This window comes from Cyprinus carpio, chromosome A7 (genome assembly GCF_018340385.1).
Source record: "Cyprinus carpio isolate SPL01 chromosome A7, ASM1834038v1, whole genome shotgun sequence".
Lineage (NCBI taxonomy): Eukaryota > Metazoa > Chordata > Actinopteri > Cypriniformes > Cyprinidae > Cyprinus > Cyprinus carpio.
In genome coordinates this window covers 17,334,779-17,357,786 of record NC_056578.1, presented here as the reverse complement: position 1 = coordinate 17,357,786, position 23,008 = coordinate 17,334,779, and the positions used below count along the sequence as shown (strand labels likewise).

Below are 23,008 nucleotides of genomic sequence, written 5' to 3'. Positions count from 1 at the left end.
TTTAAACTAACAAGAAAGTTTTGAGTTCTTAAACTTACAGGATGTTTTTATAGTACAAAGACCTCTGTGTCAAAAGATCAAGGGAATTTTGATTTCTCAGTTCATGATCCCTTTAAGCACTAGTGGATTCACAGCGCCAGCTCGATAGGTCGAGATAAAATACCCAAAAGTCACGTGATGAGGTAGGCTGTAATCCACTAGTGCTTAAACTCTACTCCTGGTGGTCAGGAGAACTGAAACAGACCTGCAGCACCTGGGTAGAACTATTACAAATAACCCAATAAAATTACCCAACAAGCTGAACCCAGCATATTTAGAGTGTATTTACTAAGAAATATTTGCAAGTGTTTTATTACCTCATTACAAAAACTACAAACAACTGTTTTCAAATGTTGATAAGCTTTAACACATATCAGCAGTAAACAGAATAGAAGAGTTCGAGGACGGACAACATTGATCATTCTGACTGAAGTCCAACCTGGATATAATTCAGAAGAGTCCTCTATGTTGTGTTTTTTTTTTTTTATTCATGGGACATGCCTGTGAATGTGTTGTCGCTTTCACGCTCAGGCTTGAGTTCAACAGGTGGCGTGTCCACTTTTAGAAACACGCTGCTGGGACTCGGCGCTTTCTAATGGTCTGTGAAGAACGTCGCGTGATCTCAAGAAAGGTTTTTGGAAACGTAACATATTTGTTGGTGATGACAGGTAGGTACATGTTCTTTTACTTACTGATTTTAATAACTCTTTGGGTAAGTCTTTAATTGTTACCGCTGTGGGGGAGTGCATGGAGTAGGCTATTTGATGATTTTTTTTTTTTTTTATTACAGATACGTCAGCTCGTGCGCGTTAACTTTCGAAAATTAAAAACAAATGAAGGGAGTGCATTACACCGTTTTTTGGAGATCTGGTATTAGACCTACCTCCAGTAGTTAAAACTGTCGTGTTTGTCAGGTAAAAAAAAAAAAAAAAAAACCATGGGCAAAAAGTGCTTCTTTTTCGAGAGAAGCATTGAATGCACATTAGAAGTGTTACAACATGGGAAGAATATCTTGTCATAAGAGACTTTTTCCATTGTGCATTTTGTGAGTTTTCCATTTTTTTTTTTCTATGTTCTGGACACCTGTTTTCCTTGGATAAATTTAGGCTAAATATAGGTGAGGCCTCCTCGTTATCTTGCACACTTCGGTAAGATCTAAATTGGTCCCACCATCATGAATGAAATATTTAGGTCACATCAAACTATAAAATACTGTACAGTATATGCATTAAATAGGGGTTTTAACTGATATGCAGTTGATTTATACAAAGAGGTTGTATAAAACAATTGTAAATTTTTGTGTGTACTGTTTTTTTTATGAGTCTAATAAAATAATAATATAACATTAAGAATTTTTTTTTTTTTTTTTAATAAGATCACAATGGCTGTGTTCAAGCAGCAGCAGGTCGAGACATTCTATGAGATTGGAGAGGAAGTTGGGAGGTAAAGATTTGTTTGCTTGGTGGTTTATCATATGCTTGCTGATTGTTTCAGAACTAAATGATACACATTACACAGCTGCATTCATATAGGTGCTATAGAGGGGCATTGGGTCATTCACCTGACACCAAATCTTTTATCACACAATTCCAGTGTGAAAACATTAGTATTTTAATTGGATCCCTGATATGAACTAAATATAACAACAATCTGTGGTGTAAAATTAAAAAAAAAAAAAATATATATATATATATATATATATATATATATATATATATATAAAACAATAGACAACATATATACATTTTAAGTGTCTATATTATAAACAACATAAACACTTAAACAATGCATTATGGTGTGTGTTTTGTAACTGTTCATGTGTTTTTCAGTGGGCAGTTTGCAATTGTTAAGCAGTGTCGTGAAAAGAGTTCAGGCCGAGATTTTGCTGCCAAGTTCATAAAGAAGCGTCAGAGTGTTGCTAGCCGGCGAGGTGTGCTCCGAGAAGAGATTGAGCGAGAGGTCAACATCCTACAGCAGATACATCATCCCAATATTGTCATGTTACATGACGTGTTTGAGAACAAGACAGATGTGGTGTTGATTTTGGAGCTGTGAGTAGAGCTTGTATTGATGCTTACAAATGATATCGCTATTACATAAGTTTGAGCTTGGATCATTTAATGTGCATATTTTATTAAATTGTTCACCTATCTTTACTGAGAGGAGTTTATGTATTTTTGTAGGGTGTCTGGGGGAGAGCTTTTCGACTTTCTGGCAGAGAAGGAGTCTTTAAGTGAGGAGGAAGCCACACAGTTTATTAAACAGATTCTAGAGGGCGTGCACTATTTGCACACAAGGAATATTGCTCATTTTGACCTGAAGGTACAGTACACCCACTGGCCTCATAACACTGCCCTAGAACATTATAGTACAACACATATGTGCTGACAGATGTGGAGTGCTGTAGAAGAACAGTGTGCCTTTGTGTGCATATGAGTGTGGGTGTGGGTGTGCTTGTGTGTGTAATTTATTTTCTGGTTTGCAGCCTGAAAACATCATGCTTCTGGATAAGAACGCCCCACTGCCCCGAATCAAACTCATTGATTTTGGCTTGGCCCACAAGATTGCTGAAGGGGTTGAATTTAAAAACATCTTTGGAACACCAGAGTTTGTTGGTATGATATATGTTCTGCTTAAATCTTAAAGCCTGCATACACTCAGGGGCCATTCACACAGAACATGTGTTTTAATACAACGGTCTTAAAATGCACTTGAGTGCAGCATTTTTTAAAGTCTGTGTCATGCGCAAGATGAGTGCAGTGGTCAAACATGGTGGTCTAGCATGCTGACAGAAAAATAACAGAAAAGCAGCACAGTGGAATGCAAAAATGTGTTCTGTATGAATAACTCCTAGCACACTTTTTTAATTATTAAAGAAATAGTTTGCTCAAAAATGCACATTTGCTAAATATTCAGAGAAATATAGCATTACATCACTTGCTCACTAATGAATCCTCTGCTGTGAATGGGTGCTGTCAGAATGAGAGCTCAAACAGAAACATCACAATAACATTTCACACCAAATACACAAAATAATGTTCTTTTTAGCAGCATCATATGACCCCTTTAATGTCTTGTGAAGTGAAAAGCTGTGCGTTTGTAAGAACCAAACCCATCAAGTCATTTTAACTTTAAACCGTTACTATGTAATATGTCCATAATGCATTATAATGCTTCCTCCTGTGAAAATGTCCATACCCTGTTGTCCTCTCACATAAAGATTTACAGACATATTAGTTTAGAACTGTTTTGGGCAGTTTTTGCTTGTGAATGGTGTTTGAGCTATGCATATTTCTCTCCTGATTCAGATGGAGTACGCAATATTATGGATAAAGAACTGTTTGAAGTTGAAAACATTAATGCTGGATTTGTTTCTTACAAAACATGCAGCTTTTCACTTTTTATTGATTGATTGACTGGAGTCGTGTTGGTTATGTGTGGAGTATTGAACTCTCATTCTGAGCAAGTAATGTAAAGTGATATTTCACCAAATGTGTTCCAATGAAAAAACACTCATGTACATCTTGGATGGTCTGAGGGTTTTCCACAAATTTTCATTTTTGGGTGAACTATCCTTTTAATGATTTATTCCTAATCTCATATTGTTTTCAGCTCCAGAGATTGTGAATTATGAACCACTGGGACTGGAAGCAGATATGTGGTAAGATCAGTTTTTAAAGTACAATAATTGTAAAAATCTAAATTATTTGAGTTTATAATATATTTTTTATTAAAAAAATTAAATGCTTTACTTTTATAGGAGTGTTGGTGTTATAACATATATTCTGTAAGTAAACAAAAACATAATTTTTTCAAGCCTATAAATGTAAAATTTGATAGCAAAGTTTGAATATGTTGCTAATACGCTTTCTGAATGAAGGTTGAGTGGGGCATCTCCTTTCCTAGGAGAAACGAAGCAAGACACTCTGGGAAACATCTCAGCCATGAACTATGAGTTTGATGATGAATTCTTTGGCCACACCAGTGAGCTTGCCAAGAATTTTATACGACAACTGCTGGAAAAGGACACCAAGTGAGTGCAGAGGGCCGAGATAATCTAAGGCCATGTGTGTTTGAGTGTGAGCTTTGTGATTGTGACAAAGCAAAATATGGTGCTTTTTGCAAGTAATATGGCTTAATTATGTATTTCAGAAAGAGACTCACAATTCAAGATGCCTTGAATCACCCCTGGATTAAGGTATGTTATCAGCTTGTGATTGCATGCCTGAAAAACATTTATAGGCAATCATTTTCTTTTCTTTTTCACTTTCTCTCACTCAGTCTTTACATATCGCTCTTAGTCTTAACCTGATTGTCTCTTGGCAGTCTAATGAGCATAAAGAAGAACGCAGTAAAGCACCAGAGAGAAAGAGAGAGCGTAGGCAGCTGAAGACAAAGCGTCTGAAAGAGTATACCATCAAGTCCCACTCCAGCATGCCTCCTAACAACACCTACATCAACTTTGAACGCTTTGCACAGGTGGAGGAGGACATGTCGGCCATGGAGGGCTCTTTCTGCCAGCTGATGTCGGCTCACGACTCCATGCAGGAAGACATTGACACACTAGTGTCCATCTACAATGAGAAAGAGATGTGGTACAAAGAAGAAAGTGAAAGCATCAGACACGAGTTGTCCCAGCTCCGTTATAAGTTTCGTAAAGTCGAAGCCCAGAGGCGGGGTGTTCACGAAGACATGCAGAGTGTGGATGCCAGCATTAGCCGAGTGAGCGAGCGATATAAGGAGAGGCAGACTCGTTATGAGGCCTTGCAAAAGGAGCTGTGTGACGAGCTGCAGTGGGTACAGGAAGTGGTGGGTTCATTCCAGGTCACCTTCCCAAACTGTAGCTTTAGCAGTGTGTTTAATACTGATGTCAATGAAGCACTGCAAGAGTTGCTGAATAGATCCTGTGGAGGAGACCTGCTGACGGGCAGCAATCTGGACCAGCAGAGATGACACATTAATAACCCGCGACCCACTGATCACACATCGTTTTATTAACATGGGCGAGTTAAATGTGTTGAAGATAATGTGCTGAGGAATATATACCTGAATAAAAGCAGTTATGGTCAGTGGTCACTCAGAGAGAACTATACACATGAAATATGAAACAATTTTGTATGAGTTAACTTATTTATGGTTAACAGGTTAAATAAAATTAATGAATGTTTTTTAATATATTTTTAGGGTCATTCCATCTCAAGCTAGTTACCTCTTGGTATTGCAAAACCAAATTTTTTATTTTTATTTTAAAATGTGCACTAGAGATATTTTTATTATTATTATTGATTGCCTTGAGTTGTAAAATTGGCAGTTATTGATTGCCTTGAGTTGTAAAATCACAAAGCAAGATGCTTTTTGATTTAATATTATGTATTAGGTGTATTTAAAATTATGGTGCTTCCTTTATTTATATTATCTGATCAGAACATATTGTCCGCCTTTGGTTATTTGTGAAATATTTGAAATGGCAAATCAACCAAGCTTCTTTGATTAAACCCTGCTGATTTAGTGAATGTGCCTCAGTTTCACATTCAATTTTTATTTATTTTTTCTATTGCTGTCTACTGTTCAAAGCAATGTGTGTTTATTTGGAATGTGTGTTTGAGTTTGCTGTATTTAATAAGTACAGTAGGGCTTATTGTTATGTCTGCTTGACATAAGTTGCTATGCTTAGTAGAATGATGTCCCTTCCAGCATGTACTCATGAAGCACAAAGAGTGTAGACTCTTTTAAACAATTGACTACATTTTTGGATCTTCTGGAAAGGGATGTTGATTCTCAGTGAACTGTTGGGGAAGCTTTGAATACTTAAAGGAGGTTATTCCATATACCTCTGAATACTCTGCTTGATTCTGTGTATTACTGGTGAGTAATACATTTAAGCTTTAGCATTATGTAGTCATTTATCTTGTGATAACTGTTCTATCTCTTAAAGGGATACTTCACCCCAAAATGAAAATTTTGTCATTAATCACTCTGTGTCTCTTCATATCACCGTATGCTGTGTATGCTCTTCTGTATCATCTGCGCCACAAGGATGCACTGTTCAAATCAAAGCTAAATACACGTAGAAACAGCACATCCTTGTGGCGCAGCTGATACAGAAGAGCATACGCAGCATACAGTGATATGGAGAGACACAGAGGAGACTGTTGACAAAGGAATTGTTGAATAAAGTCGTTATTTTTGTTTTCTTCGCTTACAAAAAGTGTTCCCATCGCTTCATAACGTTTAGGTTGAACCACTGATGGCAGATGGACTACTGATGGTGCGTTCACACCAGATGCGAATAGAGCATCTGGCGCGAGTGATTTCAATGTTAAGTCAATGCAAAGACGCGAATAGACAACCTGCGGTGCGTTTCGCATGAAAAAATTGCCACTTACACTTAAATTAAAATTAAATACCCCGCGATAATGTAGTTGATGTGGATTTGAAAATGCATTCTGAGCCGATCAAAACCAACCAAACGCTTTTCACCTGCCTCAACATCTCAATGTTTTACACTATTGATGCACATAAGCAAACAGACAGTGAAGTTCTACACTTACTTTTACAGGACAAGGGCACACATTGAAATGACCTTTGGGCAACTAAAGGAAGGATTTCACTGTCTGAAGAGTCTGGGGGTTGCACCTGACAGGGCATGCAACATTGTTGCATGTGCTGCATTACACAATATTATCACAGCCAGAAAGGAGAGGACCCCTGTGGTGGAGGTGCAGCCTGATGGATGACCTCCAGCCAGTGCTCTTGGACCAACCTAGTGGCAGAGCTGCATGGGACAGAATTGTAGCACACCATTTTTCATAAGTGTTAATAAAAATAAAAAAAAAATGGTTTCTATGAGTTTAGTTTTCTTAAAATAAAAGTCATCACTCATCTTCTGGCTGCAAAAAAAAAAAAAAAAAAAAAAAGACAAAAAGAGAGATATTGTTTTGCAATGTCACCGATAGTGTTCTGTTTGAAAGTGTATTAGTACTTACTCTGAAGTTCCTTTTGAAGCAACTCAATCTCTAGTGCAACCTTTTTCTTCATTAAAGCTTGAAGTTCTATTTGTTCCCTCAATTTGTTTTAAGTCATAGCATTCAATCTTCTATTGAAGACTTCTATAGAGGGAACGGATGTCACTCTGTTCTATTTGTGCAGAAGACACTGAACTTTCAATACATGCCTCATACAAAAAAAGAAAAAACCACACTGCCCACCTCTGTTTCCCTTCTCTCTGCAGGCCTCTCTGCAGGTGTGGATTCCTGCAACTCATGCTGCAGTCAGAATAGAAGTACCTGAGTATATACAAATTTAGGTCAGAGGTTAATGATGCACTTACAGGTTCTTCCTCCAAGAGACAGTCATCTGAGAGGGTTTCTTCATGGTCCTGTGCAATGGAAACAAATGGTATTACAAAGTGAGTTGTTTTCTTTCCTACTGATGTAAAAACACACACACACACACACACACACACACACACACACACACACACACACACACACACACACACACACACACACACACACACACAAGTCCACTTACTGCACATGCTTCAGCAACCACTTAAATGGGAACAGGTAAAAGTATTGGTATATTGAAACTACACAATAGGGGAAAAACACAATTTTTTTATCATTCAAATTTTGCTGGGTGACTAATAACACATTTTTCTGTGGTATGACAAACTCAGAACACATACTTAAATTTGACTTTACAGGGACTTTAAAAAAAAACTTGTTTTTGCATTATTCTTTTAGGCCTACAGGGGGCCCATATTTACTATCGGACGCACAGGCATGTCATCCATGAGAGGTACTAGTTTTAGATGACAGGATCATATTGTGTATATTGTTGGGTAACTCTGAGGGCAGTGACTCACTAGTGTTTGGCTGCTGTCTTTTATAAAGTTTGGCAGGTCAGTGTTTTACTGCAATTAAAGAACATACAGTTGTCAGGTCTCGGGTAGCCTGTAGCTCGTGGACTCTTCTGGTCAGTTTAAGCCTCACAGTAATTCATTCTTATTAAATAAGCGTAATTATCTTATTTTAATGGCTTCTTTAGTCTGACAACCACATTATCCCATCTTTTATTAGACTCGGCGTGCGTGAACGTGCGCTGCTTTGTGTGCTCAGATAGTATTATCTGCATGTGTGCAGTACAGATTAAGTCGGCCTTCTTTTAGACCATTATTTTTTTTTTGTTTTATTCACTTTGTAAAAAAAAAGTTGCCCCACTAAAAATGAAACCTTAATTGCATATTTAATTATATATATATATATATATATATATATATATATATATATATATATATATATATATATATATATATATATATATATATATATATATATATAATACACACACACAATAGGATAGTATATAATATTAAATACATTACATAGTGGGAATATTGCGTTGGCTGTGTGTGTGTGTATGTGAGAGAGAGAATACTATTGTTTCTAAAATCATTTCAAATAACGAACTGCTCTAGCATGTGGTGTGTGTTACAGAATATATTCATTTTATAAAGGTATGGTTGCATGTGTCGAGCCGCTCCGGGCTGCGAGCGCTGTTGTTCTGTGCAGTGGTAATGAGTGATAGGGAGGGACTGAACACCGAGTCGTGAGGGACTGAGCAGCACTGCTCTCCTCGCACTCAGCTCTCAATATTTCAGCCTTACCAGATCCTCAACCCAGCGATTGCGAGCCTTTTCTGTCATGCACTGTCCCATGCAGGTGCCGAGGGACCGTTAAGCAACATGAAAGCCACTTTCGTTCATGCACTGAATAGGCCTTTGGCAGTTTATGGTAAGCTCCAGCCTCACCTTTTCAGTTCTTTATTACCACAACAACCCACAGGTTTAAGTCTTTTCAAACGTGACATTATGTGTAGTCTTCTTAACTTGCATTTCAGTATTTGTAACAGTCTATGTGTCAAATGCATGCCTCGTACGTTGGGCAGATGTTTGTCTGGGTGCATGATTTTAACGTGAAATATCAGCAGCTGAGCTGACTCATGAAGTGAGTGTCGGAGGGCAGTTTCATTACAGCCTGGCAGCTCCACAGCCGGGCTAATGCGACAAGATACCCGTGCTATATAGTCAAGACAGTTGGGTATTTTACTTGGGGCTTTATTAATGTGACAATTCAGTCTAGGCACACAACGTAAGACGTAAAGTTAGTGAGTAATTTCAGTGTAGTGCATTAGCTTAGCTTGCTGGCGCGTACTGGTCTGTTAGCTATGCTAATATGCTAACGCCTGTAAGTTCCGCTTCACTTGCAGACGTGAACACTGAAAGACATTTCTTTTGGATATCTGTAACAAATATGCTGCAGGTCTCGAATAAAGATTTAAGCAGCCAGATATTCCAGGAGCACGTATTTAAGTAACGCTGGTTATGAAAGCAGTGTGATGCGATGGGTTAGCTTGCTGAATGAATAAGCAAACCGCAAGATTGTCAAAACCAACACCGTTAATCGTTGCGACGCAAAAATCACCCTAATTTTCAGACCATTAAAGTGTTTGTACGCAGGGTGTGATTATGTCTAGAGCAGAGGAATGGTTTAAAATAACCTAATTTGCTGCTGTAACAATGTATTGGCTGACAACCTGTAACTTTATAAGGTGGATTGTATAAAATAACTTGCTATACGAATTTTCTAGTCTGTTGTTATTTATTCTGATAGTAGATAATCTTGTAGTTCAGACTGGAATATACAGCCAGTTTCCTTGTAATCCTCCTGTAGTGGCGAGTGTAATTAAAATGCTGTATATAGCCTACTGTATACTGCCCATGTACTGTCTCACTCGTATAACTAATATTTTAGCTACTAGCAACATGCACTTTAGTATTATAGGGTTTATTACATGTTATTATTGTCTTATGAAAAGATTTGAACAAGATGAATGCGCTAAATGCTGAAATGGTGTACTTATTACATTAGTTATCAGGCGTAAACCATGCATTGCATTAGATATACACACCTGTTTTATTTTTATTATACGTTTGCACAGGTTTATAAGATTCAATTCAATAGACAATAGTTTAAGAAGATGAAAATCATACCCACAAAAGTCTAATGTTGGCCTACTTATGAAAGTTAGCTGACTAGATAAATGAGTTAATAATCAATGGTATGACTCAAGACCTACATTTCTACATGTGGGTTCGGGCTGAGGAGCCAAAGGCTGTCGTTTTGCTGTACGGACTCCAGGGTTTGATAGATTGATTGGCAACTTGACAAGTATGTGTCATCACTGCCTCATCTGCACTTGATTTTTCTAGATGGGTCAGTTCCGAAGTTCAGTTCTCATATTTTAGGATGAATGCAATGCATATTTCATCATCAACTTGTTTTTTTTTAATTTCTGGTTATGGTTATATCAGAATATAGGGAGGTAGTTAATCTAAAATTATATTCTTTTATCTTTTAAAAAAAGTGACGTGACATACAGCCAAGTATGGTGACCCATACTCAGAATTCGTGCTCTGCTTTTAACCCATCCAAAGTGCACACACACACCGTTAACACACACCCAGAGCAGTGGGCAGCCATTTATGCTGCGGCGCTCGGGGAGCAGGTGGGGGTTCGGTGCCTTGTTCAAGGGCACCTCAGTCGAGGTATTGCCAGCCCGAGATTTGAACCCACAACCTTAGGGTTAGGAGTCAAACTCTCTAACCATTAGGCCATGACTTCCCCACTTTTTATGCCAACAAAGGAAATGCACTGGGTTTTTTTTTTTTTTTAGTTGCTTAGTAAGGAAAAGTGGTTTCTCTGCTAATGTGTGCGAGACAGTTAATGTTTAAATTGATTTACTTTGGGATGCATGATCTTTCAGTACCATATTGGTTATTGACTGATAATAGAGATTTTGTTTAAAAATGTATTTGTATCAGTCCATGTTTTATATACACTGCCATTCAAAAGTCAGTAAGATTTTTACTATGTTTTGGAAGGATGCCTCTTATACTCACTAAATGCATCATAAATAAAAAATGCAATAAAATAAATGAAATAAAAAATAAATAAAAAATTTAATTTATTCCTGTAATGACAAAGCTAAATTTTCAGCAGCCATTACTCCAGTCTTCTGTGTCACAGATCGTTCAGAAATCATTCAGATATGCTGATTTGATGCTTAGTTAATTAGAAATGCTAAAAACAGCTGCATAACATTTTTGTGGAAACGGGGTATGATTTTTCTGGATTCTTTGATAAATAGAAAGTTCAGAAGAACAGCATTAAATTGAAATAAAATCTTTCGTAACATTATACATGTCTTTGTCTTTACTGTCATTTTTGATCAATTTAATGCATCCTTTCTGAATAAAAGTATAGATTTTCCTAAAAAAAACATACTGATCTCAGACCTTTGAACAGTAGTCATAATTATCTGTCAGTAGTATCATATAATAATATATAGAGTAATATCAATATGGTAATAGATTTGTGTATGCTCATTCCCCCTTTTTTTATATTTGTTTAGATTACCTTTGTCTGTACAAATAGCATAGAGTGTTAATATTGGTCATTTATTATTTAACATAAAAATAATTGTCCCATCGGTATCAAATATTAATATAGCCACATCCCTAGATTCACTGTACCTCTTTATCTCTCAGATGTGACGGTGAGGTTTTAAGGTGGCACCATGGCTGCGATGATACCACCAGTAAAACTAAAATGGTTGGAGCACCTCAACAGCTCCTGGATCGCTGAGGACAGCGAGTCCATCTCCACCCGTGAAGGCGTCGCTCTTCTCTATGGCAAGCTGCTGGCCAATAAGGAGGTGGTTCTTCTCCCTCAGCAGGTGCTATGTCTGAAGGGCCCTCAGCTGCCGGACTTTGAGCGAGAGTGTCTGTCCAGCGACGAACAGGAGCATTATCTTGATGCGCTGCTGGCCAGTCAGCTTGCTCTGGCCAAGATGGTGTGCTCAGATTCACCGTTTGCTACTGCCCTACGCAAACGTCTGCTTGTGCTGCAGCGGGTTTTTTATGCACTTTCCAACAAATACCATGACAAGGGCAAGGTCAAACAGCAGCAGCACTCGACTGAAAGCACTCTGGGTTCTGCGGACTTGCAAGCAGTTAGCGAGCGGCCGCGCTCTAGTACAGACGCCCTCATTGAGATGGGCGTCCGAACGGGTCTTAGTTTGCTTTTTGCTTTGCTCAGGCAGAGCTGGACGCTTCCTCCGGCCGGTCCAGGGATCAACCTCTGCAATGATGTCATCACCACAGCCATCGAAGTGGTGGGCTCCCTTCCGCCGCTCTCCTTGGCCAATGAGAGCAAGATTCCCCCGATGGGTTTGGACTGCCTGGCCCAGGTCACCACATTTCTGAAAGGAGTGACCATGCGGAACTCAGGGGCCGATGTGGTGGGGAGGAGGCTGGCGTGTGAGCTTCTGCTGGGATTGGCAGCGCAACGAGGGTCGCTGCGCTACCTGCTGGAGTGGGTTGAGATGGCCCTGGCTGCATCGGCCGGTGTCAGCAACCTGGAGCAGAGCCAGGAGGGGCTGATGGGATACGACTGCTTCATGAACATTCTGATGCAGATGAGGCGTTCACTGGTACATGCTCACTAAAACACTCATACACTGATGACATAGTGTTGGATGTTAAATGACTGAATGTCTGGTGTTGTAGGGTTCATCTGCTGATCGTAGCCAATGGAGGGAGCCGACCCGCACGCCTGATGGTCTCTGTTCCCTATACGAGGCTGCACTTTGTCTGTTTGAGGAGGTAAAATATAAATATATTGATCTATATTTGTAGTATAGATAAGAGGAGGCCATGTCAATTTGACGCGTGAAAAACAATGTGTGGTACTTTAATATATAACCCTGTGAAGCCTGGTATGAGAAATAATAGTCTATTTATTTATTTTTAGAAATAGAGCAATTTATGAAAACTTTATATCATACTTAATACATCAGGCTTTTGTGGCTTATATAGTATGAAATAGGAGAATATGAATCCACACTCAAAATCATCATTTTCAGAGACCCAGTTGAGCAAAAATATGCAATTTGGTGCTGTTGCTGATATTTATATGTAAAATATAATGTAGAACAATGATGGCTAAAAGATGTACAAATAAACGTTCAGAAGCCTTATGTATAATATTTAATAGATTTGATTTTTTCTAAAATGAAGTATGGATCATCCTTAACCTAATTTAAATTGAAATATTACTTATAATACAATATAAATATTATCCTTTACCTCATAAAAAATAGTAAAGATTTCACATCAAAAAGACGTGTACCACAATCTGAAGTGAGACATTTTTAGAATGATACTAAAAGACCTTTAACTTGCTAAAAAAAAGTATAAACCATTAGTCAGACAGAAGGCATGTAGTGTAGACTCTGTACAAAAGTTTTTTTTATTTTTTTATCATGTTTATAATGTAGAGGCCTTAAAATTGTATGTTTCAAAAATGATACCGTAGGCTTTATCAGGTTAAGAAAACAGAACTTGAAAGGTATCACCCTAGTTTTTTTTCAAATGTAGGACGTCTTTCATAAGGATTTTACACATTCCGTTTATTCAAGTTCTCAGGAGTCCACTTCAGCAATTGTAATGACCTAGAATAAAATGAAATAGTTGTAATATTTGGTGATGTAATTTGTCAGCCTAAAAGAGTCTTTGTTATTTTCTGTTTATTCTCTCATTCTTGAAGGTAGGCAGCTGCTGCCAGTGTTTAATGTATTACTATAACAATACATGCAAATCTGGACCAAAAATAAATGTAAATCAGTTTAGCCACAATATTATACTGTTGGGGATTTGTGAGATTATGTTGATAGGCTTTGCAGCTAACTGCCCTTTCTTAAATGGTATTGATTTCAGATTTTTGTTACCCCCCTAAAGCCAATCTCTTTTTCAGATTGGACTAAGCATCATCAGCAGGATAATTATTTGTAATTATTAAATCTTGGTTCATTTATGAAGAGAGCATGCATGGCATAACAATACATAAAAAAGTTATAATGCATTACTAACCAATATTGGGGTAAAACAAAAGTAAGCACATACAACTTAATAATTCCTTAAAAGTCCTTTCATTTACATATACAAAGTGTTTCCCACAGACTTCAAACTCGAGATTTAGAAATCAAAATTTAGTTTTTTATTGAAAGAAAAATATAACAAGGCTAGACCCTGACAATGAGATATATTTTTACATGAATGAAAACAGCTTGAGGTGTTAAAACACTGGAGAGAAACCTATGGATTTCGCGCAGAAACTCCAAATATGCCTCACAGATGTAATAGAATGTTCCTTGAAATTCCTAATGTGGACAAAGGCATTCAGCTAGAGTTGTAAGCTCATTATGATAGAAATGCTGTAAATGACCAAACATGACTGGCCGCGGCAATATAAGAATAAAGTCTGTTTATAATGTAATGTTAAATGACATAGCATTTATTATATTGTTGATGTTGTGGCGGGCCACCACAAATAAATCAATGAACTGGAATCACTGTATACAGAAATGGTTTATAAATAAATATAAATCAAATAAAGAGAAAACACTCACTGCTCTTGGCTGGACCACTTTAGCTGTAATAGGCCATTTCCAACCAAACATTACCATAATTTTGATTATAGGCCTGCTTTTCAGTCAAACCCATTGAATCAGTCTTAATGTATGAATGTGTGTCAGTACAGACTTGAAACTTACAGTATATATTTTCCTTGAGAGATTTGTCCTCTGATTTCCTCTTCTCATCCAGTAAATCCAGTTTCAACTGCCATTGTGCACAACTAGAAGAGAATTTCTGCTGCTTTAAGATAAATGCTGTAACATGCTGCACAACAAATCAGTCCTGTTGTATCTAAAAATAGAAAATTATGAATATATATGATACCAAATTTTAGCATTAGAATTTTTTTTCTCACATTATCCTGTGGGCTAGAATTGGGCCATGTGTTTGACACTCTAACTTTGTTTTAAATCGGTTTCCTGATAGGTGTGTCGCATGGCTTCAGACTACTCAAGAACGTGTGCGAGTCCAGACAGTATCCAGGCGGGTGAAGCAGCCATGGTATCTGAGACCTGTGAGGTCTATGTGTGGGGCAGCAACAGCAGCCACCAGCTCGTAGAGGGCACTCAAGAGAAAATTCTCCAACCCAAGCTCGCTCCCAGCTTCAGTGATGCACAAACGGTAGAAAGCATTTTTATTTTAACTATTCATACAGTGTCAGTGTTAGTATTCCCCTTCATGCTCACAATCGATGCTTGCTGACTACATCTCGTATCTTCAGATTGAAGCTGGCCAGTACTGCACATTTGTCATCTCCTCTGATGGTTCAGTCCGAGCGTGTGGGAAGGGCAGCTATGGGCGCCTGGGACTGGGTGACTCAAACAACCAGTCCACTCTTAAGAAGCTGACCTTTGAACCTCACCGTGCCAATAAGAAAGTTTCGTCATCCAAAGGCTCAGACGGGCACACATTAGCCTTCACCAGCGAGGGAGAGGTGTTCAGCTGGGGTGATGGAGACTATGGCAAACTGGGTCATGGCAATAGCTCTACCCAGAAATACCCCAAACTAATACAGGGCCCTCTACAAGGAAAGGTACTGGATTCATGCAGTAGTTATGCATCACTTGAGCTTTTTGAACACTCAGAATGGATCTGTGTGTTTAAATGATTAATGTCTTCTACTGCTTGTGTGTGTGTGTGTGTGTGTGTGTGTTTGTAGGTGGTGGTTTGTGTTTCAGCAGGGTATAGACACAGCGCTGCAGTCAGTGAGGATGGAGAGCTCTACACCTGGGGAGAGGGTGACTTTGGTAGATTAGGTATGCAGTTGTCTATATATACTAGTTGTCTGCTGAAGATTCAGCTTTGCCATCATAGGAATAAAATACATTTTAAAATATATTAAAATAGTAAATTTTAGATAATAATACAGTTTTGATATATAAGTCTTTTTACTGCATTTCTTATCAAATAAATGCTGAAAAATGTCTTTATATATAGTTTTATATATATTTAGCAATCACGTAATTTATTACGTGGCACAAAGTAATTGGCCTGCAGTTGACAGCCAATAAGCATACTTGCTCAACATTTAAATAGTCTGATTCAGTGTTCACTGTAAGCTGGTCCTGCAGCTTGCCTTTAGAGTTCCTCTGAAATCCTCCACCTCCCCCAGCTCCACCTGTCTAGATCTGCTAAGGATTATATGTATGCCTATTTATGCAGTAGCAGCATATCTTATGTGCTCACAGCAGCATGCCAACAGAATGGCAGTAGCGACTCCATACTTGCTCTGCGGCAGCAGAGAGCGTAGCAGACCAAGTCTGCTGAGACCAAATACATTAACACTGTCATATCTATTAAAATGCTATAACTTGTTGTGATTCAAATATAAGTATATTTGTTAACTAATGCACATGACATTTTACCTTGCTTTATTTTGTGTTGACATTTGTGTTTGTGCATCATTGATTATGTTTGTCTATACTTGTAGGTCATGGCGACAGTAACAGTAGGAACATTCCCACGCTAGTTAAAGACGTCAGTAATGTAGGTGAGGTGTCTTGTGGAAGCTCCCACACCATTGCGCTGTCTAAAGATGGACGTACAGTCTGGTCCTTTGGAGGTGGAGACAATGGTGAGTTGAGTTAATCTACACCACTTGTTCTACTGAAGAGACATTTGAGATGGTCCTTTACATGGTGTCAGGCACTCACTATGCACTTAGCCAGCAGCTGCATCTAGATGTGCTTGAGTCACCTTCTTTATGTTGTGCACATCTAGTAATTGTTTGTGAAGTTCCTGTATATGTGATAATAAAGATTAATGGTAGACAGTTACAGCTTTGTATTTGTTTATCTGCAGGGAAACTGGGTCATGGTGATACCAATCGTGTGTATAAACCCAAGGTGGTGGACGCGCTCCAGGGAATGTTCATTCGCAAAGTATGTGCTGGCAGCCAGTCATCTCTGGCCCTCACCTCTACTGGTCAGGTATGAGACATTGCTAAGCCAGAAATTTGTGAAAGTTGTGAAGCCGACAGTGCACAGTAAATAAAGTTATTGTCTCTCAAAAAAAGAATCGAATCTGAATCACCTAAAAGAGACTTCAGGAATTTGAATCCAACTTCCATGATGGCTTTACGTCACTGGGTAACACATCTGAGTAATGCCAGCCTATGTTCTACATTGACAGGACGCGAACAACTTGACCCGCCCTGAAACAGTGTAGTATTTCCATGTGGTAAACATCATGTCGAGAAGAAGCTGTGTCCTGTGCTGTGAAAGTAATAATGTTCAACTAATGCAGAAATGGATAATACTATTGTTTCATCATCGAACTCAGGCTTGAATTTATAGAGTAAAATCAATACCATTTTTTCTCTCTATAAATTCTCTGGAGCTTAGTTTCTGACACGCGCTGTCTGCGTTAAATCAATAACAAAGGACTGGGCTGTCTGACCATTCAGAGCAGAGTAGGCTCACGGAAAGGAGGGGTTTAGATAGACTGAATCTTAAAACTGATTCATATGAATAGTTTACGAATCATTGATAAATGCGGTGAAATTGAATGTATATTATGAGAAAACGAAAGTGTTTGTTGACCTTGCATGCATGTAAACCTGTTGTAGGAGATTCCTGAAACAATATTAGGAACCTTAAAAAGGGCATATTGGGGGAACTTTAAGTTTTGATGATAGATCACAAAATTAGGGGCAGTTATGAGTTCATGTTGATCATTTTAAACACCGTTATCTACGTGTTTATTGTGCAGGTTTACTCTTGGGGCTGTGGTGCGTGTCTTGGCTGTGGTTCATCGGAGGCCACTGCGCTAAGGCCAAAACTGGTCGAGGAACTTGCCACAACCAGAGTGGTAGACATCTCCATAGGAGACAGCCACTGCCTTGCTTTATCACACGGTAAGTGATCACTGCAAACCCACTGAATTGTGTACACAAAACTATGGCTTTATCTGGTATGCTGAAGTGGTTGGTAGTGAAACTAAATGAAAATGAGGCTGTAAGGGATGGACGGACAGTGCTTTCAGTGGATTGTACTATTGTTTAACAGCATGCCAATTGTTCAGCTTGCAAAATGGCTTTCATAAAAAAAAATTGAAATTGAAAATTACATCTTAAAATTACGGTTTCATTTCCATCTGTATTATATTCAATATGGCGTCTAACCTGACTATGGTCTATACAGTGCAGTTAGTTTTGTGATCCTTCTTAAATATTCTCACTTTAATATTTTCACTTTGGGAGTATTGCATAAAGTATTATAGAATTCTAATGTAAACTAAGTAAACAATGGCTGGTGATTAGGTGCTGTTGGCTTTGTGAGTCTTCTTGGGGCTGTACTGTAAGGGTTGTGTGAACTGTAGTTTGTGATAGTGGAGAGAGAGAGAGGGGTCAGATTAGAAGCAGAAGGGTATGTGCTGAGTCAGACTCAGATAAGGTGAAGCAAGGGGGCCTCACACATGATGTCACAGACAATTTGACGCTGTGTACTTAAACAGAACATGCCGTTCATGTGCATTGTGAAATTGTTATCGTTTAGGGCATGCTACTGTCACACATCTGCATTTCACAATGCATAAGACTGAAATGTGACTTGTAATATTACATGCAAATATGGTTGCTCTTTCATTACATTTTTTTCATTTTGTTACAGACAATGAAGTGTATGCCTGGGGGAATAACTCAATGGGTCAGTGCGGTCAAGGGAATTCCACTGGCCCCATCACCAAACCTAAGAAGGTGATTGGTTTAGATGGAGTGGCCATTCAGCAGATCTCTGCTGGCACCTCCCACAGCCTGGCATGGACTGCCCTCCCGAGAGACAGGTAAGCAAGTCTTTTAAACCCTTTTATAATCTTTACCCTGTACATAAGTAGACAATATTTTTCTTATGCATTGGTGCCATTAAGTTTGTTGATTCCTATGGCAAGAAGTTTCTTATTCTATTTTTTCTTCTTTATTCTAATTGTTTTTTCAACATTTCCATATCTAAGCTATTAATCTTTTGTGCATGTTTACAGGCAGGTGGTGGCCTGGCATAGGCCATACTGTGTGGACCTAGAAGAAAGCACTTTCTCTCACCTGCGCTCATTTCTGGAACGATACTGTGACGGTATCAACAACGAGATCCCACCGCTGCCTTTCCCATCTTCCAAGTGTGTGTTCTGCCACCACCATTGACATTAGTCAGGGTAGCACCATATTTAATTTTTGACAGGAATGAAAATGAAGCTGTGAGAAATAGAAGTATAGTGCATTGAGTTGTTTAACAACAGCAGGAAAGGCTTTCTGGGAAAAAAAATAGTAGACAAAAGCTCTATAAAACAGTTTTGAACATTGTGAGCTGATCTAGGACCTTTATACAGTCTGTGCCATTGTAAAGGCAGTGAATATCTCCTTCACAGCCTCATTTTCATCTGTGTAAAATTCAATATTGTGTCTAGCCTGAATAAGGTCTGTCGATGAGTGAAGCATGGTTTTTTTTTTTTAAATGCATTAAATATCACTGGAGAATTAATGCTGCTGCTAATGTTGTTTATTTGAGATCAAGTTTCAATTGATTTTCTAAACCATCCTGAAGGTTATTAAATATTAAGTGTGTGCATTCTTGCAACATGGAGGGAGTAAATTTGTTTTTGGGCCAACAGGGAGCATCATAATTTCTTGAAACTATGTCTACGGCTCTTGTCCAATCACCTGGCTCTAGCGCTGGCGGGTGGAGTGGCCACGAGTATCTTGGGACGGCAAGCACGGCCACTCCGTAATCTGCTTTTCAGACTGATGGATGCGTCAGTTCCGGATGAAATCCAGGAGGTCTGTGTTTGCTTGTGTTTTTCCACATATTTGTTGCTGTGATTGTTTACTGTGGCCTGTATTTTTCTCTGATCTTTGTTTGCATTTTGTAGGCTGTCATCGAGACTCTGTCCGTGGGAGCGACGATGCTGCTGCCTCCTCTGAGAGAGAGAATGGAGCTACTGCACTCGCTACTTCCTCAAGGACCAGACCGCTGGGAGAGCCTCTCCAAAGGACAGGTACGAGTTTGTGCCTGTTTGTAAAGAGCAGGCAGTTTAAGTTAACTTAGAAAAGCATCTGTCAATCATATCTGTGTGTTTGTGTGTGTGTTTTCTCTCACAGAGGATGCAGCTGGACATAATCCTCACTAGTCTGCAGGATCACACCCATGTGGCATCTCTGCTGGGGTACAGCTGTCCTCCAGACGCCTCTGAGCCTCCTCCTCTACCCTCCGACGCTACGCATGTTTCTGGCACTCATTCTGATACACATCCTGACACACACTTGGCAGAGATCCTCATGAAAACTCTACTCAGGAACCTGGGCTTTTATACGGTCAGTTCCACAGATTAAAATCTTGAGGCCATGTTTGCGCTGTCAGCCAGCTTTGTTTTATCTTTATCTTGATTTACACGCTTAGGTTAAATTATCATGTTGCCAAATAAACATTTAGTCAGTAATAATAAAAGTTACACAGACTTTTAGACTGCAAAAAGTGCTTGCTTTATTTTGAGACTGTCATCACTCTAGTTTTTGAATCTTTTTCTGTGATTCATTAAACTAATCACCTCATAAGACTAATTTGTTTGATAGTCAATACACTTGCCTGTTTTTGTATGCAACCTACAAAGACATCTCAAAAGAAATATGTTTTTTTTTTTTGCCGTACATATATTTTATCTCTGTATATTTGGGTAAAATATTACTTAATTTGCTGTTGTGAATGTCAAGGGCATGCAAATTATGTTATATTCAGTGAGGTTCCACTAGTGCTCTTATCAACCTAGTGCATCTTGGTCAGGTAAAAATGTAAACACTATTTTAGATGAATGTAAACAGAATCAAGAGGATAAATTGGATATGGGTCACCTTATTGTATCTATGTATTACACTTACAGTGTAAATGCAACATCTGATATACACTTCTGATTATCTTCTTAAACTGTTTTCCTGAGTGCATGTTTGTTAACCTAACAGGACCAGGCATTTGGAGAGCTGGAGAAGAACAGTGATAAGATCTTGCAGGGAACATCTTCATCTGATAGCAGCCAACCAGCTCACCTCCATGAACTGCTCTGTTCTTTACAGAAGCAACTACTAGCTTATTGCCATATCAACAGTGTTACAGAGGTACATACACAACCAAATACATATACATATCCACACACAAATTTTATTGGCTCTGAGTGGGCTGATTTTCTTCCGTATGTTAATCTGTGTTTTTCAGGGTTCCAGTAGTGTGGCACTCCTCCACAAACACCTGCAGTTATTATTGCCTCATGCCACAGATATCTATAATCGCTCTGCAACTCTTTTGAGAGAAAGCTCTGGAAATGGCAGCGTGCGTGAGAAGCTACGAGGTATATAAATGTACACACACACATTTAAGCTAAACTCATTTGTTATCTAAATGTTAATGGACCTGCTAATTTTTCCCTGTGCTTGGTTGTGGTAGATGTGATCTACATGTCTGCAGCGGGCAGTATGCTGTGTCAGATTGTGACATCTTTGCTGTTGTTGCCTGTTTGGGTGGCGCGGCCGCTGCTCAGCTACCTCTTAGACCTGCTTCCCCCTCTGGACCGTCTCAACAGACTTCTGCCTGCCGCCACACCTCTGGAGGAACAGGAGCTGCAGTGGCCACTACATGGTCAGACTTTCACCTTCATTTAATAAATAGCTCATTTAAGTTTAAATTTACAATGCATACACACACACACACATATATATATATGTATATAGATTTTATTGGTTATGTGTATATATATTTACTGTAATATAAAAATATAATTTAACATGGTACAGATGTGTTTTTAGCATTTTAATAAACTTTAAAGAGCTTGATCTTTAAAGAAAATCATTGTAACCAATCTTGTGTGCCCATGGTAATTTGCTGGGGCCCCTTGCTCCTGTTTAAGAGCCACTCAACACTCAAGAACCACTCATCTCTCATTCAGTTAAACTTCTGAAACTTTAAGCCATAATTTTAAGCAGTAAGCTTTAATTGATAATTTAGACATAAATTATTACTTTTCAATTGAATTCTTTCCCATCGCTCTCACACCCTATAATCCAATTATTTTCCCTTATCCTTCTTCCTGCAGGCACTCCAGATCTGGTTGATCCAGTATGTGTTTCAGGATCGGCACAGTGCTGGGTTTGGTTGGTGGATCTGGAGCGTACCGTAGCGCTGCTGGTGGGACGTTGTCTCGGAGGAATGCTGCAGGGAGCCCCACCCTCACCGGAGGAACAGCACACTACCCACTGGCTCAAAACACCACTTTTTAGTAATGGCTTAGAGACTGATATACCCCAGCTTGGTAAGCACACACATTGCAAGTCCTTTAATCATTAAATGTCCTGTTTTGTTTTGAAATTTATTGAGGTATGGAAGTAAAAAAAAATGTGAATTGTTCTGAAATGGTATGTTTTACAGATGTGTGTATCAGCTCTCTGCTGGAGGTGGCTCTGTGTGGAAATGAGGAGCAAATACCTTTTGACTGTCAGTTGCATGCTGACATGAGTGTGCTGCTTGATTTGGCCCTTGGATCAACTAAAGAGCCCACACACAGCTTGTGGACAAACATGCAGGATTATGCCATCAGCAAGGGTAGGACACAAAAACAGAACATATATTGAGGATTATGGAAAAAGTATTATAAATGCTGATTAGCTTCTCCTAAGTGCTAAGTGCTTGCATAATCTCAGAAGTCACACATTAACCTATGCAGACTTTATAATGGTTTATATTTCTCTTGTGATGGGTAGCCCCACCCACAGTGAAATCTCACTGGTCCAGACTCTCACTACACAACACAGCACCTTTGTGTCAGTTATCATTTCTTTTAAAGGGTTAGTTCACATACAGAGTAAAAAATTATTGATTTTACTCATCCACATATCATCCAAGATGTTCATGTCTTTCTTTCTTCAGTCGAAAAGAAATGTAGGTTTTTGAGGAA

The 23,008-nt window shown here is 38.7% G+C and overlaps 2 protein-coding genes across 4 annotated transcripts in view; both read left to right on the top strand.

The window, feature by feature from the left end:
• The first annotated feature begins 222 nt into the window (after positions 1–222).
• LOC109092674 (death-associated protein kinase 3-like) lies at positions 223–5,552 on the top strand. 3 transcript variants are annotated; one of them, XM_042760004.1, is made up of 11 exons: positions 223–707; positions 1,146–1,156; positions 1,415–1,482; positions 1,869–2,090; positions 2,223–2,361; positions 2,525–2,654; positions 3,652–3,700; positions 3,800–3,826; positions 3,920–4,072; positions 4,192–4,237; positions 4,366–5,552. In XM_042760004.1, exons 3-11 carry the CDS (start codon positions 1,421–1,423, stop codon positions 4,990–4,992), a joined length of 1,455 nt encoding a protein of 484 aa, XP_042615938.1. In that variant the 5' UTR covers positions 223–707; positions 1,146–1,156; positions 1,415–1,420; the 3' UTR covers positions 4,993–5,552. The 3 variants fall into 3 exon arrangements, with proteins under 3 accessions (XP_042615938.1, XP_042615937.1, XP_042615936.1); XM_042760003.1 differs by having other exon boundaries at positions 1,146–1,187; XM_042760002.1 differs by lacking the exon at positions 1,146–1,156 and having other exon boundaries at positions 224–707.
• Positions 5,553–8,598: 3,046 nt separating this feature from the next.
• LOC109092676 (probable E3 ubiquitin-protein ligase HERC1) overlaps positions 8,599–23,008 on the top strand; it is a 44,426-nt gene continuing 30,016 nt past the window's right edge. Inside the window, 19 exon segments of the mRNA XM_042760000.1 lie at positions 8,599–8,837; positions 11,654–12,597; positions 12,674–12,769; positions 15,008–15,202; positions 15,303–15,614; positions 15,741–15,837; positions 16,512–16,655; positions 16,883–17,010; positions 17,792–17,936; positions 18,691–18,862; positions 19,058–19,192; positions 19,685–19,850; positions 19,943–20,068; positions 20,172–20,384; positions 21,027–21,179; positions 21,277–21,409; positions 21,505–21,696; positions 22,151–22,366; positions 22,483–22,656. Of these exon segments, the coding sequence (XP_042615934.1) occupies positions 11,683–12,597; positions 12,674–12,769; positions 15,008–15,202; positions 15,303–15,614; positions 15,741–15,837; positions 16,512–16,655; positions 16,883–17,010; positions 17,792–17,936; positions 18,691–18,862; positions 19,058–19,192; positions 19,685–19,850; positions 19,943–20,068; positions 20,172–20,384; positions 21,027–21,179; positions 21,277–21,409; positions 21,505–21,696; positions 22,151–22,366; positions 22,483–22,656 (3,712 nt within the window). The 5' untranslated portion in view covers positions 8,599–8,837; positions 11,654–11,682.

Excerpts from the sequence above, each read along its gene's own strand:
- LOC109092674 (XM_042760004.1), top strand. The coding sequence starts at position 1,421 with ATGGCTGTGTTCAAGCAGCAGCAGGTCGAGACATTCTATGAGATTGGA. Across the intron at positions 2,655-3,651 it reads TGGAACACCAGAGTTTGTTG|CTCCAGAGATTGTGAATTAT; the intron begins GTATGATATATG and ends TATTGTTTTCAG. Across the intron at positions 4,073-4,191 it reads CTGCTGGAAAAGGACACCAA|AAAGAGACTCACAATTCAAG; the intron begins GTGAGTGCAGAG and ends TATGTATTTCAG.